This window comes from Rattus norvegicus, chromosome 16, assembly GCF_021556685.1.
Source record: "Rattus norvegicus strain SHRSP/BbbUtx chromosome 16, alternate assembly SHRSP_T2T, whole genome shotgun sequence".
Classification (NCBI taxonomy): Eukaryota; Metazoa; Chordata; class Mammalia; order Rodentia; family Muridae; genus Rattus; species Rattus norvegicus.
The window spans coordinates 59,109,804-59,133,242 of NC_141549.1; the positions used below are offsets into that span (position 1 = coordinate 59,109,804).

At 36.1% G+C, this 23,439-nt stretch overlaps 2 protein-coding genes across 24 annotated transcripts in view; one reads left to right on the forward strand and one right to left on the reverse strand.

The window, feature by feature from the left end:
* Erich1 (glutamate-rich 1) overlaps positions 1-23,439 on the forward strand; it is a gene marked incomplete at its 5' end in the record, with an annotated part of 52,793,804 nt that overhangs the window by 28,239,244 nt on the left and 24,531,121 nt on the right.
* The window catches only part of Pcm1 (pericentriolar material 1), a 96,767-nt gene that overhangs the window by 16,778 nt on the left and 56,550 nt on the right, over positions 1-23,439 (reverse strand). For 14 of the 24 annotated variants that reach the window (XM_087589223.1, XM_087589218.1, XM_087589211.1 and 11 more), the window contains 6 exons: positions 22,765-23,123; positions 9,477-9,641; positions 4,163-4,335; positions 3,702-3,833; positions 1,354-1,474; positions 156-314 (listed from right to left, as the gene is read on the reverse strand). In XM_087589223.1, coding sequence (XP_087445349.1) covers positions 156-314; positions 1,354-1,474; positions 3,702-3,833; positions 4,163-4,335; positions 9,477-9,641; positions 22,765-23,123 — 1,109 coding nt within the window. The remainder of the gene's footprint in view (positions 1-155; positions 315-1,353; positions 1,475-3,701; positions 3,834-4,162; positions 4,336-9,476; positions 9,642-22,764; positions 23,124-23,439) is intronic. The other 10 variants (XM_087589226.1, XM_087589220.1, XM_087589225.1 and 7 more) reach the window with 1 other exon arrangement.

Genomic DNA, 23,439 nt, shown 5'->3' on the forward strand with positions numbered 1-23,439 from the left:
GTGGCCCCTGAATTTGCAATAGAGCCAAACTAGATTTAAACTCCTAATCCTCTTGCTTCATCCTTTTGAGTTCTGGAATTATAGCTAAGCCTAGCTAGCTTTAGAGTTTGTATTTGCAACTCTGATTATTACTGTGGATCACACTAAAAATATACCTTCTGCATTACTGACTGTGGTGGTGGCGGCAGCACCATCTTCATCCTCAATAACCCTGCAAGTGCATCTCATATTTGAGTTACTTTCTGTCTCAGTCTTCATGCGTTCATATTCTCTCATTCTGGCTAATGCTTGATCCAAGTGAATCACGGTGTTGCCTGAATTTGGAACAGAAATATTTCTAGAATTTATAAAGGCAAATCCTTTTGCATACTCTCAAAACTATAAAAACATAAGCCTAAGAAAAGAAAATTAGCTTTTTTCAAAGACCTATTTTTATTTATATGTATGCATGTGTCTGTGTAAGTGAATGACACATGTGTGCAGGTAGCCCACTGAGGCCAGGAGAGGGTGATGGTTCCCTGGGAACTGGAGTTACAGGTAGTAGTGAGCCACCTGATACAGGTGCTAGAAACCAAACCCAGGTTCATCTGGAAGAACAGCAAGCCCTCTTAAGTGCTGAGCCATGTCTCCAGCCCAGAATTAGATTTTAAAGTATTCCATTTACTGTCCTAATGAGACGCTTCATGTACATCATCATAGTTATTTGTTTAATCTTTAAATGACCCTACAAATGACGGCACTTAAGTAGCTTGCCTCAGATTGCACAACCACTTAAGTAAAGGGATTATTACAGAATCTGAGTTTTTACCTCAAACCTCAAACTACTAACTACTTATTTTATTAAAAATATGTTTGGAGGATCTGGAGAGATGGCTTAGAAGTTAAGAGCACTGACTACTCTTCCAGAGGTCCTGAGTTCAATTCCCAGCAACCACAAGTTGGCTCAAAATCATTTGTAATGGGATCTGATGGCCTCTTCTGAGGTGTCTGAAGAGAATGACAGAGTACTCATATACATAAAATTTAAAAAAAAAAAAGAAAAAAGAAAAAATTTGAAGAAACAGAGTTTTCAATAACCAAGTATATGACCTTTCTTTTTAAGGAAAATTAAAGTTCAATTAAAAAACTATTATTCATATTTGAAGGTCTATGTTTTTCTCAAGAATTCAGCAAATTAGATAAAAGTCCTACTTGTCAGCATTTGCATACCTGTAGAGTAGATGATTTGCCTCAGGTCAAGGAATTAACAAAAGATCATGGATTTGGACTGATGGGTATTTTTGTGTTCATCCTAGTTATTTCCTTATTTGATCAACTCTGCCACATGCTAGGTGATGGAGAGAGCTCACTTACCTAGGTCGTCTGTTGCAAATGGCTCAAAGTTGGAAGACACAGACATGACACTCACATTGTCAGCATCATTCTGTTCAGTTATTTTATGTGTTTCTCTTTCAAAGTTCTTCTCAAACGTTTCCTAAGTTAAAGAAACAATTCTTCAATACTTCTAAAAACATTTCATAAACATTAAAGATTTAACACAGAAACTGTTATTTGCATAAAAGCATACATTTAAAAGGGATAATAGAAAGTTGCATGAGAACTCTAGTCAGACAAGACTGCAATATAATCCGTTATTAAAGAAGCATAATAAATATTAAGTAATCTTGGAGAACATTTTGGTTAAATAAAAATAAGAAAGCCAACTTTCATTGAAGATTATAAATTGATAGTTAACATTTTAAATTATCTTTACAACCCATAGACACTTTACATTCTTACTGTATGTATCTTGTCTTATATCTGAATAAAAACATGGCATTCATAATCTTATGAAACTACATTTTTATTTATATGTATGCATGTGTCTGTGTAAGTGAATGACACATGTGTGCAGGTAGCCCACTGAGGCCAGGAGAAGGTGATGGTTCCCTGGGAACTGGAGTTACAGGTAGTAGTGAGCTATTAGTCGTACAATTAAAATACTATATAATGTGCCGATTTTAAGCATATAGTTTGATAAGTTGAACAAATAGATACACTTACATAATCAGGTTCTCAACAGCTAAAAACCATTATTTCGATGTAGTGGTTTTAGACACAGTACTTAGGAGACAGAAACACACATATCTCTGAGTTCAAGGCCAGCCTGGTCTACATAAGGAGTTCTAGGTCAGTCAATGGTATAAAATGAGACCTTCCCCCAAACACACACACACACATGCACGCACGCACGCACGCACGCAAAACCAAGTTTTAAAAAACCCACACATACAAAGACAATTTGCATCAATTTCTGTTCTCCATAGTTAATATCTCTCATCAATTCAATTTCTATCACTTCAGTCTTTCCCAAGTTATTGCAATATCCAATAACTTTTACTATAATCCAGTAATTCCTCCCATTGCCCCAAATAAATTAGACTGATGGATAGATAGACAGACAGACAGTTGTCTGCTTTTACATTTCCTATAAAAAGGAACACATCATTTTCAGTTAATTGTAATGAGTAGTCACTCCTAATATATATTTAACATTATAAAAATAAAAACTATGGGGGTTGGGGATTTAGCTCAGTGGTAGAGCGCTTGCCTAGGAAGCGCAAGGCCCTGGGTTCGGTCCCCAGCTCCGAAAAATAGAATCAAAAAAAAAAATAAAAATAAAAACTATGGGACCAAGTCTTTCTCGGGTGATCACAATATCCAGTAATCAGCAAGCACCAGGTTGAATGAGAAGTGCTGTCTCAAAAGACAATGTGGGGGTTGGGAGTTTAGCTCAGTGGTAGAGCGCTTGCCTAGCAAGCACAAGGCCCTGGGTTCGGTCCCCAGCTCCGAAAAAAAGGAAAAAAAAAAAAAAAGATAAGAAAAGATAATGTAGAAAGCAATCAAGGAAGATACTTCTTTTTTTTTTTTTTTTTGGTTCTTTTTTTCGGAGCTGGGGACCGAACCCAGGGCCTTGCGCTTCCTAGGCAAAGCGCTCTACCACTGAGCTAAATCCCCAACCCAGGAAGATACTTCTGGCCTCTTCCTCCTACTACACCACACACATACATGCACTACATATGCATAAACACAACAAAATATAAACTATGTAAATTATAGTTTCTTATATATGATTCATAGCATAGTATAGAACAATTTTAAGAAGGAAAGGACAGTTCAGGAGGTATTGTCTTCAGCATGATTTTAAGAGTAAAAAATAAAAGAAAATCCTCAATAGTTTCTAAACAGATTATTCTTACCTAGAAAGAAGTTAAAATATCCTTTTGGAGAAATACCATTTCCAGAATACTTTGTGTTAACATTACAATAGTGATAAAGAAATCACAAAAGTGTTCTCTTTATCTTTAAGTGGATAGACAGTTTATTCACAAATTGGTCTAAGTAGAATACATTAAACTTCAATTTTTCTTCTGGATGATTTTCTTTTGTCCAGGTTTTTCTTTTACACAAAGACTTGGTTTAGTTTGTACTTATATATTTAAAGGTTTTCTGACTTGATTGCTATTTGGTCTAACTAATGTTCTGAATACTACAAGACTTATTAAATGCCTATTAAAGGTACATTTGGCTACTGCAGGCTTCAAAGTATTATCATTTTTAAGAACATCAACAATATTATCTATATCCACAATCTGACAATACCTTCAACCTTTATTATACATTGAAAGGGTGCCCACATTTAACATATCATATTGGCTTACATCATCAGTAGTAACAAGGCTCTCACTTGGAGTAAGTTCGGAGTTTGATGCCACCCAAGTGCCAGAATTCACAGACTTTATATTTTCCCCTTCTTTTTCATCACTTTCAGAAATATGTCTGGATACAATATCCTAAATAATGAAATAAAGACATTTATACGCAACATACATATATATATATTTTTTTCTCCAAATTTATGTGACAAATTTCAAAAGAGAGGCAGATGGAAGAAAAATAAAGCACTTTTCACAGATTAAGTATTAAGCAAAGAATATTAAAAAAAACATAGAAAAATGAGTAAAGATAAACTAAAACGAATTAAGTTATATAAGAAGTTTTAAATGAAATGTCACAAAAAACAGAAAATAAATCAAAATACATAGACAAAAAGGACACGCTTCACTTAAGCACCCACATATAAGCACTGAGTAAGCTGACAGAAGAATGAGCTGTCTGATACCTGCAGCGCATATAAAGCTCTCTGTCTCAAGTAGTCTGTATTGAGGAGCTGCAGCTCATGGAAAAGTTCAATAAGAAAATGTGGACGAGATTCATTTTGAGAAATTAATGTAGCCACTTCGGAATAAATAGTATCCCGTAAAGCTTCAAACATGGAAAAATCACTTCCAGTTTCTGGAAGACAAAAATGATCAAGAAAATAATGACAATAAAATGCCTACATAATAACTCCTATTAATCTACATCATTTTCTAAGCTTTAACACAACAAATCCTATTTCAGGACTCTTAAAGAAATATTCTTAAAATATTAAGATAAATACCCTGTATTAAAATATTTAAATTCAAGAATAGCAATATGTGATACTACTTAGAATATTTAATTTCTCAGTTAAAAGAAAATGACCAGATATGTTAGAGCCTACCTTTAACTGCAGAACTGGGGACATAAGGAAGAGCTATAAGTTAAAGGCCAGCAGCTTGGACTACATAGCCAAAAACTTGTCTGAAAATTAAACCAATCCAAAACTACAAGCAAAACCTGGGAAACTGTATGCATATCATGGGACTAGTCACTGAAAAAGCAATAAGCTCCTGACTGGAATAAGCTAAATTAAAATGATTTTGGTTTATTTTGGTAATATGAACTTCATAACAAAAAGGGGAAATCTATTATGTTGAGAGAAAAAATGTTGTGGCTTAACAATGCATAATTATGTCATAAATGGTCAATTTCACTATAAAATGCTATTTACTTAAGTGTACAAATCAGAGTAGAAGGTGCCAAGCTACATTGTCAGGCTCCCCACACCCCTGGATTACGTAGATAAAATACTGCCCCATCAACTCACCAGCAACACTCTGTTGGGTGGGTGGTTAGTGACAGAGAACAATCCCTGGGTTTCATATATGCTACTTTGAACCATATGGTTAGCCCTAAACTTTTTTTCAGGGTACAAATTAGGGAACTTTGTGTTCTTTCTAGAAACAGAAATGGACCAAAGGCGACCCATACTCAAGTTGTTCTTCTAGCACTCAAATTCTGTAATTTTCATACAACAAAGTAGAACTGTAAATATTTGGTTAGTTTTATCCCTTCAAAAATCAATGATTCTAACAGATAAAAAAGGTTGAATGTTTCAGTATATGTTGTTTTTGTAAAACCATGGAAAGAGCATGAAGATATAATCACTTTTGCAGAATAGTATAATACAGAAATAATAAAAAAAATAACCTTTGTACTAATTAGCTAAGTTGCGCTACATGTCTAAGTGTCAATTTCCATAAACATAAAATAAGAGTAAACACATGCAACCTATCTGATCTGTCCATAAGACAGTCATTTTAAAAGATGCTATATTAAATTTCTCTTAATAGTTTCAAAATGCCCACATTCAATATATTAAAATGAATGTGGCATTAAGTAATTTCCCATTTAAAGGGGAAAATCCAGATCAGGACATACTATTTGTTATGTAAATTTTCAATTCATGGGTGGCAAGTTAAATCATAGTTTAATTTTTTAAATGTTGTTTCAAAGCTCTAAGAAAATAGTTTGTTAATGGCTTAGTAGTTCTCTATGATAAATTATTATTCTACAATAAAATTACTCCTAATTAATTCTAACTTTCATCTCTCCTTTTATGTAATTAAGAGATTTAAATTCAAGTAAGTCTTTCTTCCTAAACTAAAATGAATGCTAGAAAACTCCCTCCTCTTTGCCAACCTAATCTTAATTCTACCACTGTATATCTAGTTTTGCCAGGTCTGGGTTCTTGGTTTTTCCAAAGTCTAGTTGTGAACTGAGCAATTAACAGTTCAGCCATCTCTCTTGCCTTTGTTTTACTTTCTTTAGAGTCCTTTAAGGATTGAAATAGGACTTTACTTTCTATATATCTCTGCAGAAAGGAGTTAAGATGTTTTTAGAATTGTAAATCATATTAAATCCCTCATAAAAAAATCCCTCTTGTGTTCTGTTGCAGAACATAAATGTTAAAATACTTTCGTAATTCTAAATAATGTAAATATGTACTTCTGAATCAAAATAGCATTTTGGAATATTTCTAAATTTCCACAATCTTTATTTATTATAGCTTATGCCCAACATAGTTACGTTTTTTGATGATTTATTATTTTTTCAGATACTGACTGGTAGCAAAAAACAGATGTAACATACAAACACCTCTATCTATTTACAAAAATCTTAATGCATTTCAATATCACAGATATGTGAAATAAATAATTTTTAAACACCTTGTCATAAAAAAAAAACAACCCAAAACGTTTCTACTACCTTTACAGATATGCTATAAAACAAGAAAGGGTCAGTTTTGCCAACTGTGAATTATAAATCAAAGACTTCAGAATACGAGGTTTTTATTTTTCGTAAGTTTAGTAACATATATACACTAAGCTAAATCTAAAAATGAAGAGAGAATTAAGGATTGAGAAGATGGCTCAACAATTAGGAGTGCTAGCTGCTCTTTTAGAGGACTCACGTTCAATTCCCAGCACCCACATGATGTCTAACTACTGTCTGTAGCTCCAGCATCAGACATCCAACGCACAGACATAACACAGGCAAAACACCTGCACACATAAAAGTAAAGAACGAAACAAGTCAGGTTTGGTAGCACACAACTTTAATCCCAGCACTCAGGAAGCAGAGGCAGGAGGATCTGTGCTCAAGGCTGGACTGGCCTACACAGAGAGCTCCTGGACAACAATGGCTACATAGAGACCAACTCATAAAACTAAAACAAAGAAACAAAAATCAGGATAATATAAGGATTTTAAGTTCAATAAAGAACAATAACAAATATGGACTCTAGAACTAAGCAGATTGTTACCTCCTGACACTTTGTCACGTGTATTTCTTTTAAACTGTTAGACTGCTGTAAAATTCTAGTATATGCTGTAGGAAAGGGTAGACATAGGATGAGCATAAAATGTTAAGACAGGGCTTATAATATAAATAAGTGAATGAGAAAAAATAAAATTTAAAAAGATATTTACCTACTTTGTTACTGCAAATAATAATTTATTCGGTATTTGAAAACATTCTCATTGGATGGGCAGGAGAAATGGCTCAATGGTTAAGAGTAAGTACTGGGTGATGTTCCAGAGGACCTGTTTGATTCTCAACACTCAAATGATGGCTCACAAGCACTATCATAGTCCCAGGGGTCAGATACCCTCTTCTTGCTTTCTCAGGCACTAGCCATTCACTTGGTGCATAAACATATATGCACAAGAACATCCTTAGAAATATTGTTTTGTCTAAAAATGGAAAGTGTTTTTATTTAAAAAAAAACTGCTACAAACTAAAGTTGCTGTAATTAGTGATGACAACCATAGTGATATCCAATTTTTTTTTTTTTGAGGGTAGGGAGTATAAAAACACACTCCTATAATTACCGTGGGAAAAAAGGAAAGCATAATCCAATAATAGCAAGGAATGCTGCACTCTAATTACAAAGTTACATCAAGTATCAATAATGTAGAGAATTTTAGGGTCACAGTAATGAAAAAGATGCCTTTTAGAAAACTGATGAGCAGCATATTTATACCCTCAAACTATTCAATTCACCAAAAATTCAATAAATTTTTGAGACAGGCTTTTTACTCTGTGCCAGACTGGTCACCACTCATACAGATGTGCCTGTCTCTGCCCAAGCACTGGGTTTAATGGTGCACCACTGTGTCAGACCTTTTCTTTTTTCTTTTTTTTTTTTTTCAAATGATGACACTGAGGTCTGGAATACTAACTTTCAATGAAAATAATACTCCTATTCAATTCTGTGCCCTTCCTCAACTCTCACCCAACTCTTTGACGATAACACTGTTGTGTAAAAATAGTGAAAGGAGATGAAAATTTAAAAATTTTAAATTTAAAAATTTAAAAGTCCAGGACAATAGAATTGTTATTTTTGCCAAAAGAATCTCAAACTTTACAGTTGCGAGTTAGGTGCTACTAATTCCTAGCAATATGAGAAAGCCATTTCAAAATACAAGCAAATGTGAAGTTTCTTTTCTGATTTAAAACATACAAACCAGAAAACATAGTTCATAAAATCACTACAAACATTTGATACATTTTCTTCTATGTTTGTTTTCCTTTATATTTATATACAGATGGAATTATACTGTTCAGCCAACATTAAACCCTCATTTTTTTCACTTCTCTATTAGGATGAATCCCAAAGAATGATTACAAGGTAAGGGAATCATTTTCAAAGATTCTACAGAAAAGTACAATTTGTACTGCCAACCTTTTTAAAAAGTGTTGGTAGAAAGCAGTTACCTTCCCTATAATTCCACAACTGAAAAATAAAAACAATGTATCACTATAGGCTCAAATGACATGCATAAAAATTCTATAATCAAAATTTTGTGTATAAAGTATGACACAAATAGATGACACCATATCACCACAGGAGACAAGTGAGACTGAAGCTCTATTTACCAAGCCTATGTATCTGAGATGTATCTATTCTTTTTATAAATCATTAAATACTGGTGAATACTTAAAATGGTGACAATCATTCAGTAGATGGTGACTCCATTCAATAGATACTGAGTGCATACCACCAGTCACATATTATACTGACATTTAATGGAAAAATATAAAAAGTAGTTACTTGCCCCCAAAGGATTCAAGAAGACAGCACGAGCATCTAAAGTCACTTAATAGTATATCCTGTGAGTCAGACAATGGGAAACTTCACACTGACACAATGGGGATGAAAGAGAAGAGGGAAAGGCACCCAATCTCACACTCACATACAATTTCAACATTATGGAATTAAAAGTGTATTTATGAGTAAAAGGAGAAAACCAAAACAAAACAAAACAACTTGTAAGCTGAGAAATAGCATGGCAGTCATGGGAATGCTCTAATTCAGTATCACCGAGAAAGGCAAAGAGTTGTGAGATGTAAGTGTACAAGGCAAGAAGGAACTGATTTCTTGCTAGGTGTATTTGTTAAAGTAAGGCACACACACTTTATCACAGGCATAATGCAGCAAATGTTTTAAGAGAAGTAATTAGATTTCATATCAAATCCTATTTAGGTAAGATTTCTAGAATTTCAATTAGGAATTCCGTATTAACAATTGTTTACAAAGAATTTCTTAATGTGTCAAAAGCACTAAAGAGATCACAGCAAGACAAACTATTTGTAGTTTACATTTATGATTAAAACTTTTCACATGATAGGAATCTGTGATTGTCTATTATTAAAACTTGCTTCGGTGTAGCTTTTCAAATTTAAGATGAATTCCCTGGATTAAAACAAACAAAAAAAGAGGAACATACCTGAAGATATTTCTGCAGACCTACTATATTTTATTATTTTTTCCAGCTGTTCATGATTCTTTCTGCTGAATAACTTTGCTTGAACAGGCTCTTCAGTCTGGGCTGAATGTCTGTTCCTACTTTTGCAAGGTTCACATGTGCTAGACACACTGGCACTTTCATACCCTCGGGTAAAAATAGTGACAGCTGTTATCAGTTGCAACTAACTTAATCTGAAAGGGAAACTGATTTCCATAGTAAAATAGTACACGTAACTCAGTTTATACTAGTATAATGGCCTGGCATAAATGTAATACAAAATAATGTCTTTGAACACCTTCAGAATAACCTTTAGAAGGATTGGGTGACAATGATCAATTAGAACAGTTCATTTATCTTCTGATATTCATTGGAACACCTCAACTAAAAGTACAATAAAGCGAATCTCATAAGATCTGAATTCTCTACTAGACTCCAAGGTAACACATTTTCAAGGTTACAAGATAAAACAAAACAAAATAAATCATACTACTGCATTTTCTTTCTAAGGGTTTCACACTTCACATTCATTTTATTGTATGACATAACTCAATTTCTTTTACTCTCGATGGACTGATGGTTAAATTTATCCTCTTCCCACCGAGATAAACACTAATATAGGACCCTTGTATTTCATTGTTTTTTTACATTGTTTTAGTTTCTATTTCAAAGTATTTCTGTTTGTTTGTTTGAGACAGGGTTTTTCAGTGTAACAACTCTGGCTGTCCTGAACTCACTCTGTAGACCAGGCTGGCCTGGAACTCACAAATATCTGCCTGTCTCTGCCTTCAAGTGCTAGGATTAAAAGCACATTTCACCATACCACTGCCCTACCTACAAAGTCATTTTTTATTCTTTTGATCACAGAACTTACAAAATATGTTTTCTTTTTTTCATTTGGTAAGCAAACCCCACTTAATTTCTTTTCTTTGCTACCTTTTCATACATGCTGAGAGCCCTTTTTTTGGGGCGTCATTTTCAAAACAACCCAAGGCAATGTGAAACATACTAAAATTAAATGCACTTAATCTGAAAAAGTTATATGTAATTTCATAAATTTTTATCTCAGAAGTAGCTTTGTTTTGATACTTAATCTTTTTAGATCATCCAAAAATATAGGTTTTACATAACTACTATTTTTCTTGTTAGCAAAGAAGTATTTGGCCACTTATTCAGTTACCAACCACTTCAACAGTTTACCTTATTAGCATCAGTAAAAATACTTATAGAAACAAGTAATTCTCTTTACTAGTAGTTACCCCAATATTTCTGGTCCTAATTTTCCAAATAAGCTAAACAGGTTGGTAATAGAAAAAGCACCTCTTTGTTTTCCATTCTGACTGACATGCCTGTGGATTGTTTCCACTTTACAGTGTAACAGACACTGACTAATGGCTTTATTATCCTTAACTGTTTTTTTGTTTTGTTTTTCTTAATCTATTTTAATTTAATAAGGAATGATTTCAAATCTAACCTACCACTATGAATATGACTCTTTCCTTTTAAGACAGGTTTTTTTGGTAATATAGCATGAGAATATTTCTGAAGTTAACTGTACAGTCAACTGTCCAATATTCTTTTGATACATTAACAGTTGCTAGTATTGATTTTTTTCTTTTGCTCCATGGTCTTACTCTAAAACTTCCATCTATCCTTGAACATGGTACTGGGGCTATAGTACAGGTGTACACGGCCATGACTAGCTAGTGTACTATCTTACCTCTCTTAGACAAAGGGAACTCAATCCTCCTGCTTCGGCCTCTTTAACTCTGAATATACACTGAGATTGATTGGTTTGTGAGTGGGAATTTTTAAGTATATTTATGTCATAGCTGAGCAGTGGTGGTGGATGCCTTTAATCCCAGCACATGGGAGGCAATATCAGGCAGATCTCTGAGTTCGAGGGCAGCCAGCCTGGTCTACAGAATTCCAGAAATACACAGAGACACCCTGTCTCAAAAGCAAAACAAAAAGTGTGTTAGTGTATGGATGTTTGTCTTCTCTTATCCTCTCTGGCTGCCTGTCTTTTTGGCTCCCTGTGACAGGATGTAGTCTGCTACTTTGTAGCCCAGATGCTCATCAGATTGACAACAATCTTCTTGACTCAGCCTCCATAGGACTGGAGCTGCAGGTGTTGAAGACCATGACTAGCTAGTGTTTTAGCTTACCTTTCTCAGACAAAGGGAACTCTATTATGAGTCACATCTGGTTTCCATAATTTATTTGCTTCACATATGCTAAGCCAGGTCTCTTAGCTGAACACAGGATTCTTAAATTGCAGTCCCAGCATACTGTAGCCTGTATGCCTTCTTGTTTGTTTGCTTTGTTTTTAATAAACTGAACATAGATCTGGATGCTTTTAAATGAATTAAGTCCTCCTTGGACTCCCAAATGCTAGTAATAAATATCTGCAGCTATATTTGAATTATGTATTCATCTTTCTTCTACAGAATGTGAGATTAATTGATGCCAGTTAGGAGTTTTGTTTTGTATGAAACGTATTCTTTTCTCTGTAAACAGAGACTTTTTTTTTTAACTTATCTTTGACAGAAATTTGGTCACCCTATACATGCAGTTTCCCCATTCCCTCTATGGATGGACAAAAGTTGGCTGTACTTAACTGTACTACTACTCTCAAATCCTTTATCATTATTATGTATTTAAATATTGCTTCTTGCTTTTTATTTTACAACTCTAGGCACTTTAGAGCTCCAAGATTATCTCTTAAGCCTCTAAAATAAGCCCTTCCATTAGCTTTTATCACCTACTACTTTTTGGTCTATATGACAGAATTCTTTGATTTTCAAAATTGGTAATTTGGGAATTAATGGTATCTATCTACCCTTCTTTAACAAAACAATATTAAGATTAACAAAACCATTTCTCGATTTTTAAAGAATTTACATATTATTATTCAATCTGCTTACATTCCCTTATTTTGTTCAACTATGTATTTCCTTCAAAAAAGTCTTTTGCTCGATTTTGCTTGCTCTGGTAGTGTGTGTCTATGACTTCTCTCTGGTTGCTAGTTTTCTTCTTATGTGTATTGTTATAACTACTGGCTGGCCCGGTTTTGAATTTTAACTACTCTAAGGATAAAAATAAATGCTGGGTCACTTTAATGGTTACTTCCACTTTTCTCTAGTGAAGCCTCTCAGCTGCAAAAGCTAATGCTTACTTACGTGCAAGGGTAGGAAGAATTGCTACATCATTGTTCACTCTGACAATTAGTATCTCCAAGAGCCATAAGATTTGATAATAACTGGGATAAGAAGGGCAAAGGTAGAAAGGTCGCATCTCTTTCACTATAGCTTTTCTTAAGAATACAACTTTCCTTAAAATTGACATTGTATTTCTACATAAGTGAGAGAAGAATCTTTGCTACTCATACTCCCTAGATTGAAGCAGCTGCTTTGATGATATCCAATAAACTCTCAAATTATTGTGCTGTTTCTGTGATGTCTTATGAGGATTCAAATCTCCTCTTCCATTTCTAAGAACATAATATTTCATTTCCTCAAATTTAAATTTCTGAGTTTGTAACTCATTTTTACACTGAAGCCTATTCACAATTACCCATTCTGCATGAAACTTACTGGGAATAGTTTCCTTAAAGGCTAGTTTACTACTGTATGTACATAAAACAGGTCCATAAGTAGAGAGAATTCTACTAAAAATATTGTGGAAAATGATCTGAGTACACACATATGGTTGTTTAACAATGCAAATTGCTATGAAGGGGAAAAAAGTGTATTAACCTAACAAGATTTACATAAATAGAATTAAACTTTTGACTTTATTACCAAATTACATGAAAAGTATTAAATGAGTCCTAATTGAGATTAAATATAGTTTATGAATATATGCAAAATTCTCTTTATGTACTGTCTGAAGGCATACATGCCATCAACCTGCTAAAAAAAACTGAAATTAAAAGAGAAACGTCCTACAATCCAGATGTTATAAAGAATATGTTGGTTGGCTTTTATCCACTTGACATAAACCTAGACATATCTGTAAATAGGGAATCTTAAGTGGAAAAGTACATTCATAAGACTGGCCTATAGGAAAATCTGGGAGGTACCATTTTGTTAATGATTGGTGTGGGAGGACCCAGTCTACTGTGGATGATGCCAACACTGGGCAGAAGGTCTTAGATGTGATAAGAAAGCAAGTTGACCAAGCCAGTAAGCAACATTCTTCCATGGCCTCTGCATCAGTTCCTGCCCTGGCTTCCTTTGGTGATGTCCAACTGTAAGCTGAAATAAACCTTCCCGTCTAAAGCTGCTTTTGGTCATGGTATTTTACCATAACAATAGAAACCCTAACTAAGACAGAAGGAACTAATTGTCAACTATAACTAGATAAGATTTCCTTTATTAAAGACACTACACATTCTGGATGCAGGACATAGCAAAATTAAGCTGGAATTGACCTGGAAACTTACTCCTTCTGACTAACTTTTACAGTGCTATATATGTAGGCTGGTTTGGAAGGAGAATCATCCATCAATAGTCCCCACCTAGTGGTGGCCCCTGCATGCTACAATAGCCATCTATTGTAAACAGATGCATATAACCTTTACGTGGTAACTGAATTCTTATTGAACTTGAGGCCTACGCTGCGGGGGGGGCGGGGGGATTATTGCCTGGTACTGTACACTTATTTCAAAAAGTCCATGACTAGGGAGATCAAAAGACTACATGCGAACCTACCACCTCTGTTTTGCTTAAAGAACATGTTCTTAAGCCATCTTCTTAATATTATGCTCATTGCCATGATTATGCTGCTTTAGTCAGTTAAGCTTCTTTTTGCAGTGGGCATAGGTTAATACAGAGTCTCATGATTGGCTAAAGTTCCATGAAAGTTAACTGTTAAGTGCTCAACTCTAAATGGGACATCTTTGTCATTCTCTCAAACAAGGCCCAGGAAATATTGTAGAAGAGGCAGAAAGACTCAGAGAGTAGGAAGGACTGCTGTGAAATGCTGTCTTTTGGACATAACAACTACACTTAACTCAAAGAGCCATTGTTACCTGCATTTAATGTGCACAAGCCAATAAACCATATAGCGCAGATAAGATAGGGACCATGTAAACACAGTCAGTACTAACTGGATTCACTGGTTTGAATGAGATGTTCCCATAATCTCAGACATTTGATACTTGGTCCCCAGTTGATGGTACTGTTTGGGTGTGAGCTTAGGAAATGTGGCACTGGTGGAGGAGGTATGTCACTGAAGGCAGGCAGGCTCTTGAGAGTTAAAAGATTCACACCATTTTGATTTCATGATGTTTCCTGATTATAGGTCAAGACATAAAATAGATTTTTAGCTTCTTTCTCAAGCTGACATTCCTACTGCTTTCTCATCACAATGGACTTTCATCCCTCTGGAACATAAGCCAAATAAGCTCTTTCTTCTATAAGTTGCCTTAGTCATGGTATTTTAGCATAGCGACAGAGAGTCGACTAATACAGTAAGTTATTTTTAAAAAGAAGAGGACATGAAGGAAAAAGAGGGATGGGTTTAGGAAAAGACTATTAGAGGGAAGTTACAGAATGAGTAATGTTCTTTAAAAGAGTAGGTGACTGAAGATGGTTCAGTGGTTAAGAACATGTGTTACTCTTGACTAATGCTCTCTTCTGACCTCCAAGGGCTCCAGCCATGTATACATACAAACATACAGGAAAATGTAAATTAACATAACCTAAAAATGTTTTCAAAGATGGAGGGACCAGAGAAGTGGCTCAGGTTAAAGGCACTTACCAGAAACTAGAATTTGATCCTAGAACACATAAATGTAGAAGAAAACAACAAGCTATATATAGAGTTGTCTCCTAACCTATGCAATGGTGCATCTAGCTGGGAACTTCCACCGAATACACACACACATACACACACACACACACACACACACACACACACACACACACACACACCCCATACCAAAAATATAACAATAATGTAAAATAGTGATAATAAAAATAATTTTAAAATATTTACAAAGAGGGAAGAAAAAACAGGAATCAAGGGAAGTATCAAGGGCGAGGGCTACATTTCTTTTGAATTTTTATATTATATTTTAAATTTTACTTACTACTATGTATGTGTTTAGAAGTGTAAGCATGTACAGCTCAAAAGACAACTTTGAGAAATCTCTTCTCTCCTCCACAAAGGGGATCTCAGGGTTGCAACTTCGGTCACTAGGCTTAGTGCAAACCTTTTTATCTAATGAGCTATCTTTCCAATTCAAGGTCTGGATTTCTAAGTTAAGGTACAAATGTGTGACTAATGACATACCTCTAGGACATTTTTGGGTTGTTTTGATTTTTGTTTGTTATTGAGACAGTCTCATAATGTGCCCAAGTTAGCCTCAAACTTGCAACCGTCCAAACTCAGTCTCTCAAATAACTTTAATTATAGATGGGAGCTACCAGGCCAAGTTTTTTCAAGGAGAACAGCAGAATTATTAAGGGTTCATGCTTCATATTATCACTAAATGAGACAGTACTGTGAAAGCATGAGGTCTAATCTCTAATTTCTGTCCACAGTGCTCCTTTATGTCCAGTTCTGTTTACTCAGCATGACTGAAATAGCTACAAGAACTAGGACTTCTTCTTCTTATGCCTTCACTGAAGAAAAATACATTAGCCATGACCTTCTGAAGGCCCTGCATGATTCCAAACAGTCACTGAGGGAAGAGCTGACCACTGTTTACCAGCTGACTGTTTACCAGCTTCCTAGAACACAGGAGCTGCTGTGTGGCCATTTTTCACCCACTTTCTTCTCTCTCTGAGAGGCTGTCCAAACGGAAAAAAGAAAAAGAAAGGAAGGAAGGGAGTGAGGTGGGGAAGGAAGGAGGGAGGAAGGGAGGGAGGTAGGGAGGGAGGGAGGAAGGGAGGGAAGATGCAACAATGGCAGTGAATGTCAGCTGAAGAAATGTGAATTACTATTTGGACTGATATTTTTAAAGTTAGCATGAGGGAAGGCAGTACAAAGATCAAAATAACAATCTTTGCCCCAAAGTAAAGAAAAAAGCTGAACTATCTATATGGCATTACCAGAATGGCCATAATCAACATTACAAACGTTAACAAACATTGGTTGCACATGTTGTTGAAGGGGAATTCTTCTATACTGGCAGAGGACATGTCAACTACTACAGTTACACTGGGAATAATTGAGGTTTCTCAAAAAAGCTAAAAATAGCCTTATGACTCAATTATAGGACTCTTAGGTATGTACTCAACAAACTATATCCTATTACAGAGACACCTGCATTTCAATATTCACTGCCACTCTTGCCACAACAGCTAGGAAGTGGAATCAACCTGTGTATTCAACACACAAATGGATAAGAAAATTGTAGCACACAAACACATTGCAATATTACTCAGCAGTAGAAAAATGAAATCATGATTGTAAGTTAAATACAAGAAATTAGAAAAACAACTAGCGTGCAGTAACTCTGGTGGAAAAAAATACCATATGTTCTCTCTTGTGTGTAAATTCTAGTTTCAAATCATTTGTTTCACGTATTTAACTTGGAGCACAAGGAGCAAGAAGGGGACGTTTTTCAGTTGGGGTTGGGAAGGCTGGTGCTGGGAGCTGAAAGGCTTACGGTATGGGGGACAAAGGTATAGGTAAAACCAAGGGGTTGTGGGAAAGGCTAATCCAAAGGAAGGGGGTATGGAAAGCCCCACAGAAGCCTACTATCTCAAATTATAATTAAAATTATATATATAAAAATATATAAATATATTATATATAAATATATAAAATATATAAAATTATATATAAATATATAAATATATTATATATAAATATATAAAATTATAATTTTATAATTATATTATAAAATATAATTGATAGTAGAATACATGTGCTATGAAAGAAGAGAGGAGTATGGGAAGGGGGGTTGTATAAAGGACTAAGCAGAAATGGAGGTGAGGGACAGAGTGGAAGAGGGATCTAGAGCATGAATTAGCCAAAATGAAAGAAACCACGTTAGTAAGAGCGCTTGCCTAGCAAGCGCAAGGCCCTGGGTTTGATCCTCAGCTCCGGGGAGGGGTGGGGGGAGGAGGGATGATTGCATGGTGGACAATGTAGTTCCCAGAGGACATTAATGCAATATGAAAATTGCGATGCAAGTCATGAGACACCTCCCTATAAGTTATTGGTCAAGAAGATTCAAAACATACACGAAACACCATAGGCTACTGTTAATACCCTTGGTTACCCAGTGTTAGCTAGTTTTATATTAATTTGATACAAGGTAATATCATCTGGGAAGAATGACTCTCAACTGACCTATAGGCAAGTCTCTTGGGCCTTTTCTTGATTAATAACTCATACAGAAGGGATCAGGCCACTGTGGGTAGGGCCATTCCTCACCCAGTAGTTCTGGGTTCTATAAGGAAGTAAGCTGAGCAAGCCTTGAAGAGCAAGCTAGTGAGCAGCCTCTCCTCCATGGCCTCTGCTTTAGTTTCTGACTCCAGGTGCCTGCTCTAACTTTCATTCATGATGGCTTACATCTGTAAGATGAAATAAACCCTTCTTTCCCCAGGTTTTTTTGTCATTTTATCACAGAAAAAGAAACCTCAGACACCCACCATAACTCCATGTTAAGACTCTATTGCTGGAAACATCACACACTATGGCTGTAGTATATGAAAATATCAATCTCGAACCAACGAGGGAAACTTCCTTTCTATCGGATAGGTTTCATAATGCCAAATGAGCTATGAAGGCTGCTGAGAGAGAAAAGATATCAATGATCTTACCCAGTGATGGATTCTGCATGCCACAATACAGAACTTCTGACAAATGTGCCCTCTGATGCAATACTGTTAAGATTTGAGCCCTGCTCCAGAGGAAGTTTCATCCCAAGGCTGGTGAGGTGTTAGGCCCTAGAACTAAACCTGCCACTACTATATTTTAGTCAGAAATGTTGCTGTAAAATTATTAAAATAAAAAAAAAGTGTTGTCTTTTATCCCACACTAGATCTGACACTGTAGTGCCCTAAGATATATGGTAGATATCTTCATCTCAGACAGCAAAGTGTCTCACCCGCTTTGCTCTACTCCATATCACAGTGCCGATGGCTACTCTCTGAGCAACAATCTCTTTACCCATCTAGTTCCCAAGGCAGGTTGCCACCATGCCAGACATACGCATCCCAATTCCACGGCGGTCCCAGTGTCTCCAGTCACCAAATACTCTCTTGAATTCAATTAAATTGCCACATGAAAGAGCACACAACAAAATAGCCTCTGATCTAATTGATAAGATATAATTGCCCACCTAGACATACAAAGCCCTGTACACATCCATCCCTTAAGAATACTCATAACAGGGGTTGGGGATTTAGCTCAGTGGTAGAGTGCTTGCCTAGGAAGCGCAAGGCCCTGGGTTCGGTCCCCAGCTCCGAAAAAAAAGAACCAAAAAAAAAAAAAAAAGAATACTCATAACAACCTATAAATGTACAGAGAGGAATCTTAACAAGAAACTCCATGTTCTCTCGGCTGCTCTCCTCCTCGATCCAGTCTCTTCCTCCTCCTCCTCTCTAAAACTTTTCTCCCACCCATCCTTCCTTCTCGTCCAATGACAAGCCTCATTCTATCTTATACCTGCCTTTACCTGTGTAATGACATCATCCTCCACAGAAAGGCTTCTTTTTTCAATGGACAGCAATCAATGCAAAGACACAAAATTAGTCAAAATGCTGAGAAGAAATGGAGTGCTCAGTTCTAAGGAGACTATCTTTATTAACAGTTCCTCCACCAAGGTTCAGGTACATCTCAGAACAGACAGCAAGAATGTAGGAGCCACAGGATGGAGCAAAGGGCAGCAAAATATAGTCTCCTAGATATGAACCATCACTGAGCTCATAAACCCACAGCAGCCATGGTTACCTGCACAAGATCCACCCAGCCACACTTCTAGCATAGGTAATGGAGAGGCGCCCTTCAGGTCCTGTTCCTTAGTTAAGAGTGAGTGGTATTTGATAGCTGCTGGGGGGAGAGACTCAGTCTCTTTGGAGGATTTTTCTACTGGTGACACTTCCTATATGTGAGTGAGTTATCAAAAAAAGAAAGCCTTTTCTCTCACTGGCTATCTGAAGGCAAGCTAGGTCATCAGCGGCTCACATAAATTCAGGTCAACCATGTAAGTTAGGGCAAGTTTCTTGCTTTTCTAAGTCTACTCACACCATTAGAGTTTGATCCAGAATTATGACTTGAACAAGTTTCAGTAGTGTTTGTTCTCCACCAGTATACAAAGGACTTCATAAAGTTAGACTAAACAACCTTACTTAAGTGGATTACTCAGACCATTTACCAATGAAAGAGATCATTCAACATTTTGTACATTAAAAAAAAGTTAGAGGCTAGGGAGATGGCTCAGCAGTTAAGAGTACTGACTACTTGCTCTTCCAGAGGTCCTGAGTTCAATTCCCAGCAATCATATGGTGGGTCGCAACCATCTGTATTAGGATCCAATGCCCTTTTCTGGTGTGTCTGAAGACAGCTACAGTGTACTTATATACATAAAATAAACAAATAAATTTTAAAAAATTAGACCTTGAATAAAAAAAGAAGATAACAAGGTAGCATGATGGGACTAAATAGGCAGCTGAAGGGAATGGGATTGGGCATGATATTTTGTTAAATAAAACATGAAATTCTCAGAAATAAAGAAAAAATTGTAATTAAAAAAATAAGGTATTTCACAATAATTTATTTTCTCAAACCAACTAAACCAGGATCTGGTTTTTGTTTAATAAAAAGGGTCTTGGTATATAGTCCAAGCTGACCTTGAACTATCAATCCTCCTGCCTCATCTCCTGATGAATCAGAATCTATATTTAGAACAGTAATCCCAGGGAGCCCCATATAAAAGTTTAAAAGTTTAAGGAATACTGCCCCCAGCACATTAAATTATCTAGTTAAAGGAAAGAATGTCGAGTGTTATAATAAAAATGGTTCACATTTCCTCAATTATGTATTTGTGGGGACAACGCACCAGGAAATCAAAAACTATGGGATTATCCATAGGTCTATCTCAGAAGTGGACCATTTTTTACTTGAATGATTCTCTGGTTTCACCAAATTTAAACATATGAACTTTATTCAGACTTTAACTAATAAAACTGCTTTAAATGTAGTACTTCAGCAAAGTCTTAAGAAAATTATAGAACCTATTTTTTAAAAGCCACGTACACGTAGAAATGCTATAAAGAGAACTTTAATACTCAATAAAGTTCAATGAAACACTAGTTTATAAGTAAGTCTATTTTAAAGTGGTTTCGGGGCTGGGGATTTAGCTCAGTGGTAGAGCGCTTACCTAGGAAGCGCAAGGCCCTGGGTTCGGTCCCCAGCTCCGGAAAAAAAAAAAAAAAAGAACAACAACAAAAAAAAAGTGGTTTCATTTATGGTAATAAAAAACAACCATCTATTATGAATTAGAAGCTCATTAAATGGATCATCAAGACATTAAAGAGAAGTCATGATGACAATTCAATGCAATGCCCTGGTATAACACTAAAAGACAACAATTAGTAACATTTGGGTATCTGAGAAATCTTTCAGAACATAACCTTTGGAGAAGCTGAGCTGAGTTTGGCCGCTGATAGCTGCTGAGGGAGAGTCACTCTCTTTTGAAAGTCTGAGGATCCAACTATACCTCTCTTGGGCCAAAAGATGCCCCAACATATAAAAAAGACACGTGCTCCACTATGTTCATAGCAGCCTTATTTATAATAGCCAGAAGCTGGAAAGAACCCAGATGCCCTTCAACAGAGGAATGGATACAGAAAATGTGGTACATCTACACAATGGAATATTACTCAGCTATCAAAAACAATGACCTTATGAAATTCGTAGGCAAATCGTTGGAACTGGAAAATATCATCCTGAGTGAGGTAACCCAATCACAGAAAAACACACATGGTATGCACTCATTGATAAGTGGCTATTAGCCCAAATGCTTGAATTACCCTAGATGCCTAGAACAAATGAAACTCAAGACAGATGATCAAAATGTGAATGCTTCACTCCTTCTTTAAAAGGGGAACAAGAATACCCTTGGCAGGGAATAGAGAGGCAAAGATTAAAACAGACACAGAAGGAACACCCATTCAGAGCCTGCCCCACATGTGGCCCATACATATACAGCCACCCAATTAGACAAGATGGATGAAGCAAAGAAGTGCAGGCCGACAGGAGCCGGATGTAGATCACTCCTGAGAGACACAGCCAGAATACAGCAAATACAGAGGCGAATGCCAGCAGCAAACCACTGAACTGAGAATAGGACCCCCGTTGAAGGAATCAGAGAAAGAACTGGAAGAGCTCGAAGGGGCTCGAGACCCCTTATGAACAACAATGCCAAGCAACCAGAGCTTCCAGGGACTAAGCCACTACCTAAAGACTATACATGGACTGACCCTGGACTCTGACCTCATAGGTAGCAATGAATATTCTAGTAAGATCACCAGTGGAAGGGAAGCCCTTGGTCCTGCTAAGACTGAACCCCCAGTGAACTAGACTGTTGGGGGGAGGGCGGCAATGGGGGGAGGATGGGGAGGGGAACACCCATAAAGAAGGGGAAGGGGAGGGATTAGGGGGATGTTTGCCCGGAAACCGGGAAAGGGAATAACACTCGAAATGTAAATAAATACTCAAGTTAATAAAAAAGAAAGTGTCCCCACTAGCAGCATTTCTTATGCTCTAGTGGATGGCCCTACACCCATACATACAGGGGCCATTGGATATAGTGGGTTATGAAAAGAGAAAAAAGAAAGTAAAGGAGGAAGGAAGGAAAAGAAAAAAGGGTAAGAAAAAAAGAGGGGAGCATGTTGGTGGATATGTGTGAGTATATATATTCACATATATATGCACACACACATACACACATTCATGAAACAAGAGAAAGTTTAAAAAGCACAAAGTATAAGAGCCATGTTTGAAATTATCTTCATTAAATGCTACTTAAGAATTTAAAAACTAGGGGTTGGGGATTTAGCTCAGTGGTAGAGCGCTTGCCTAGGAAGCGCAAGGCCCTGGGTTCGGTCCCCAGCTCCAAAAAAAAGAACCAAAAAAAAAAAAAAAAAAAAAAAAGAATTTAAAAACTGTAAAGATAACTAAAAATGATTCAAGTAGGTTTCAACAATGCCTGTACATCTAGCCGTACAAAAATGCCAGTATGTCAAAGTAAGAAGACCAATGTTTATATTTACACTATAAATGTTCAACAAATTTCAAAACTTACCAATAGTTTTAACTCTACTTTTCAGCTGAGTAGAATTCCTCTTCTTACTCTTTGATTTGGGAGTTTTGTCTTTAGAAGCCAGGCTGGCCTGTGCAGATGCTTTCCTTGTTTTAAATGTTTTAGTTACTGTGGTTGGATCTATGGGGTCAGGCATACTGCTAAAGCTTTCCAATGACTCTTCATCAAACTGACGTCCTCTCCTGCTTGTATCTGGTTGACGTTTGCGGTTACTATTTGTAGCTTTCTCTACAGACACTGCAAATCCAGTCTTGAAAAATGGCTTTTCTACTCCTCCTTCTTGATCATATAACCATGGTGTCTTAGTGTTTTCAGTTTCCTCTTCAGGCTGTTTCTGATTCCTTACCAAGAAGAAAAAGTTTTATATGTCACGATTTTGATTTATTTATATTTACTGCAGTCTCCATACATGGAATAGATTTCAGTTAAAAAAAAAAATCAACAGTCTAGAAAAACATTTTCACAAAAACATCCAACTTTTTATCAAGTTTTTTACCCAGCAAGTGTTTTACAAATATTTTTCAGGGACACTGACTGACATATATTTTGACTCAAAACAAGAGTCTCCAGCATAAAGGACAAATTCAGCCACAATTTGTTCTATATGACCTGTGAACCAGAAGTAGTGTTTGTTTCTATTCTTAAAAGTTATATTTT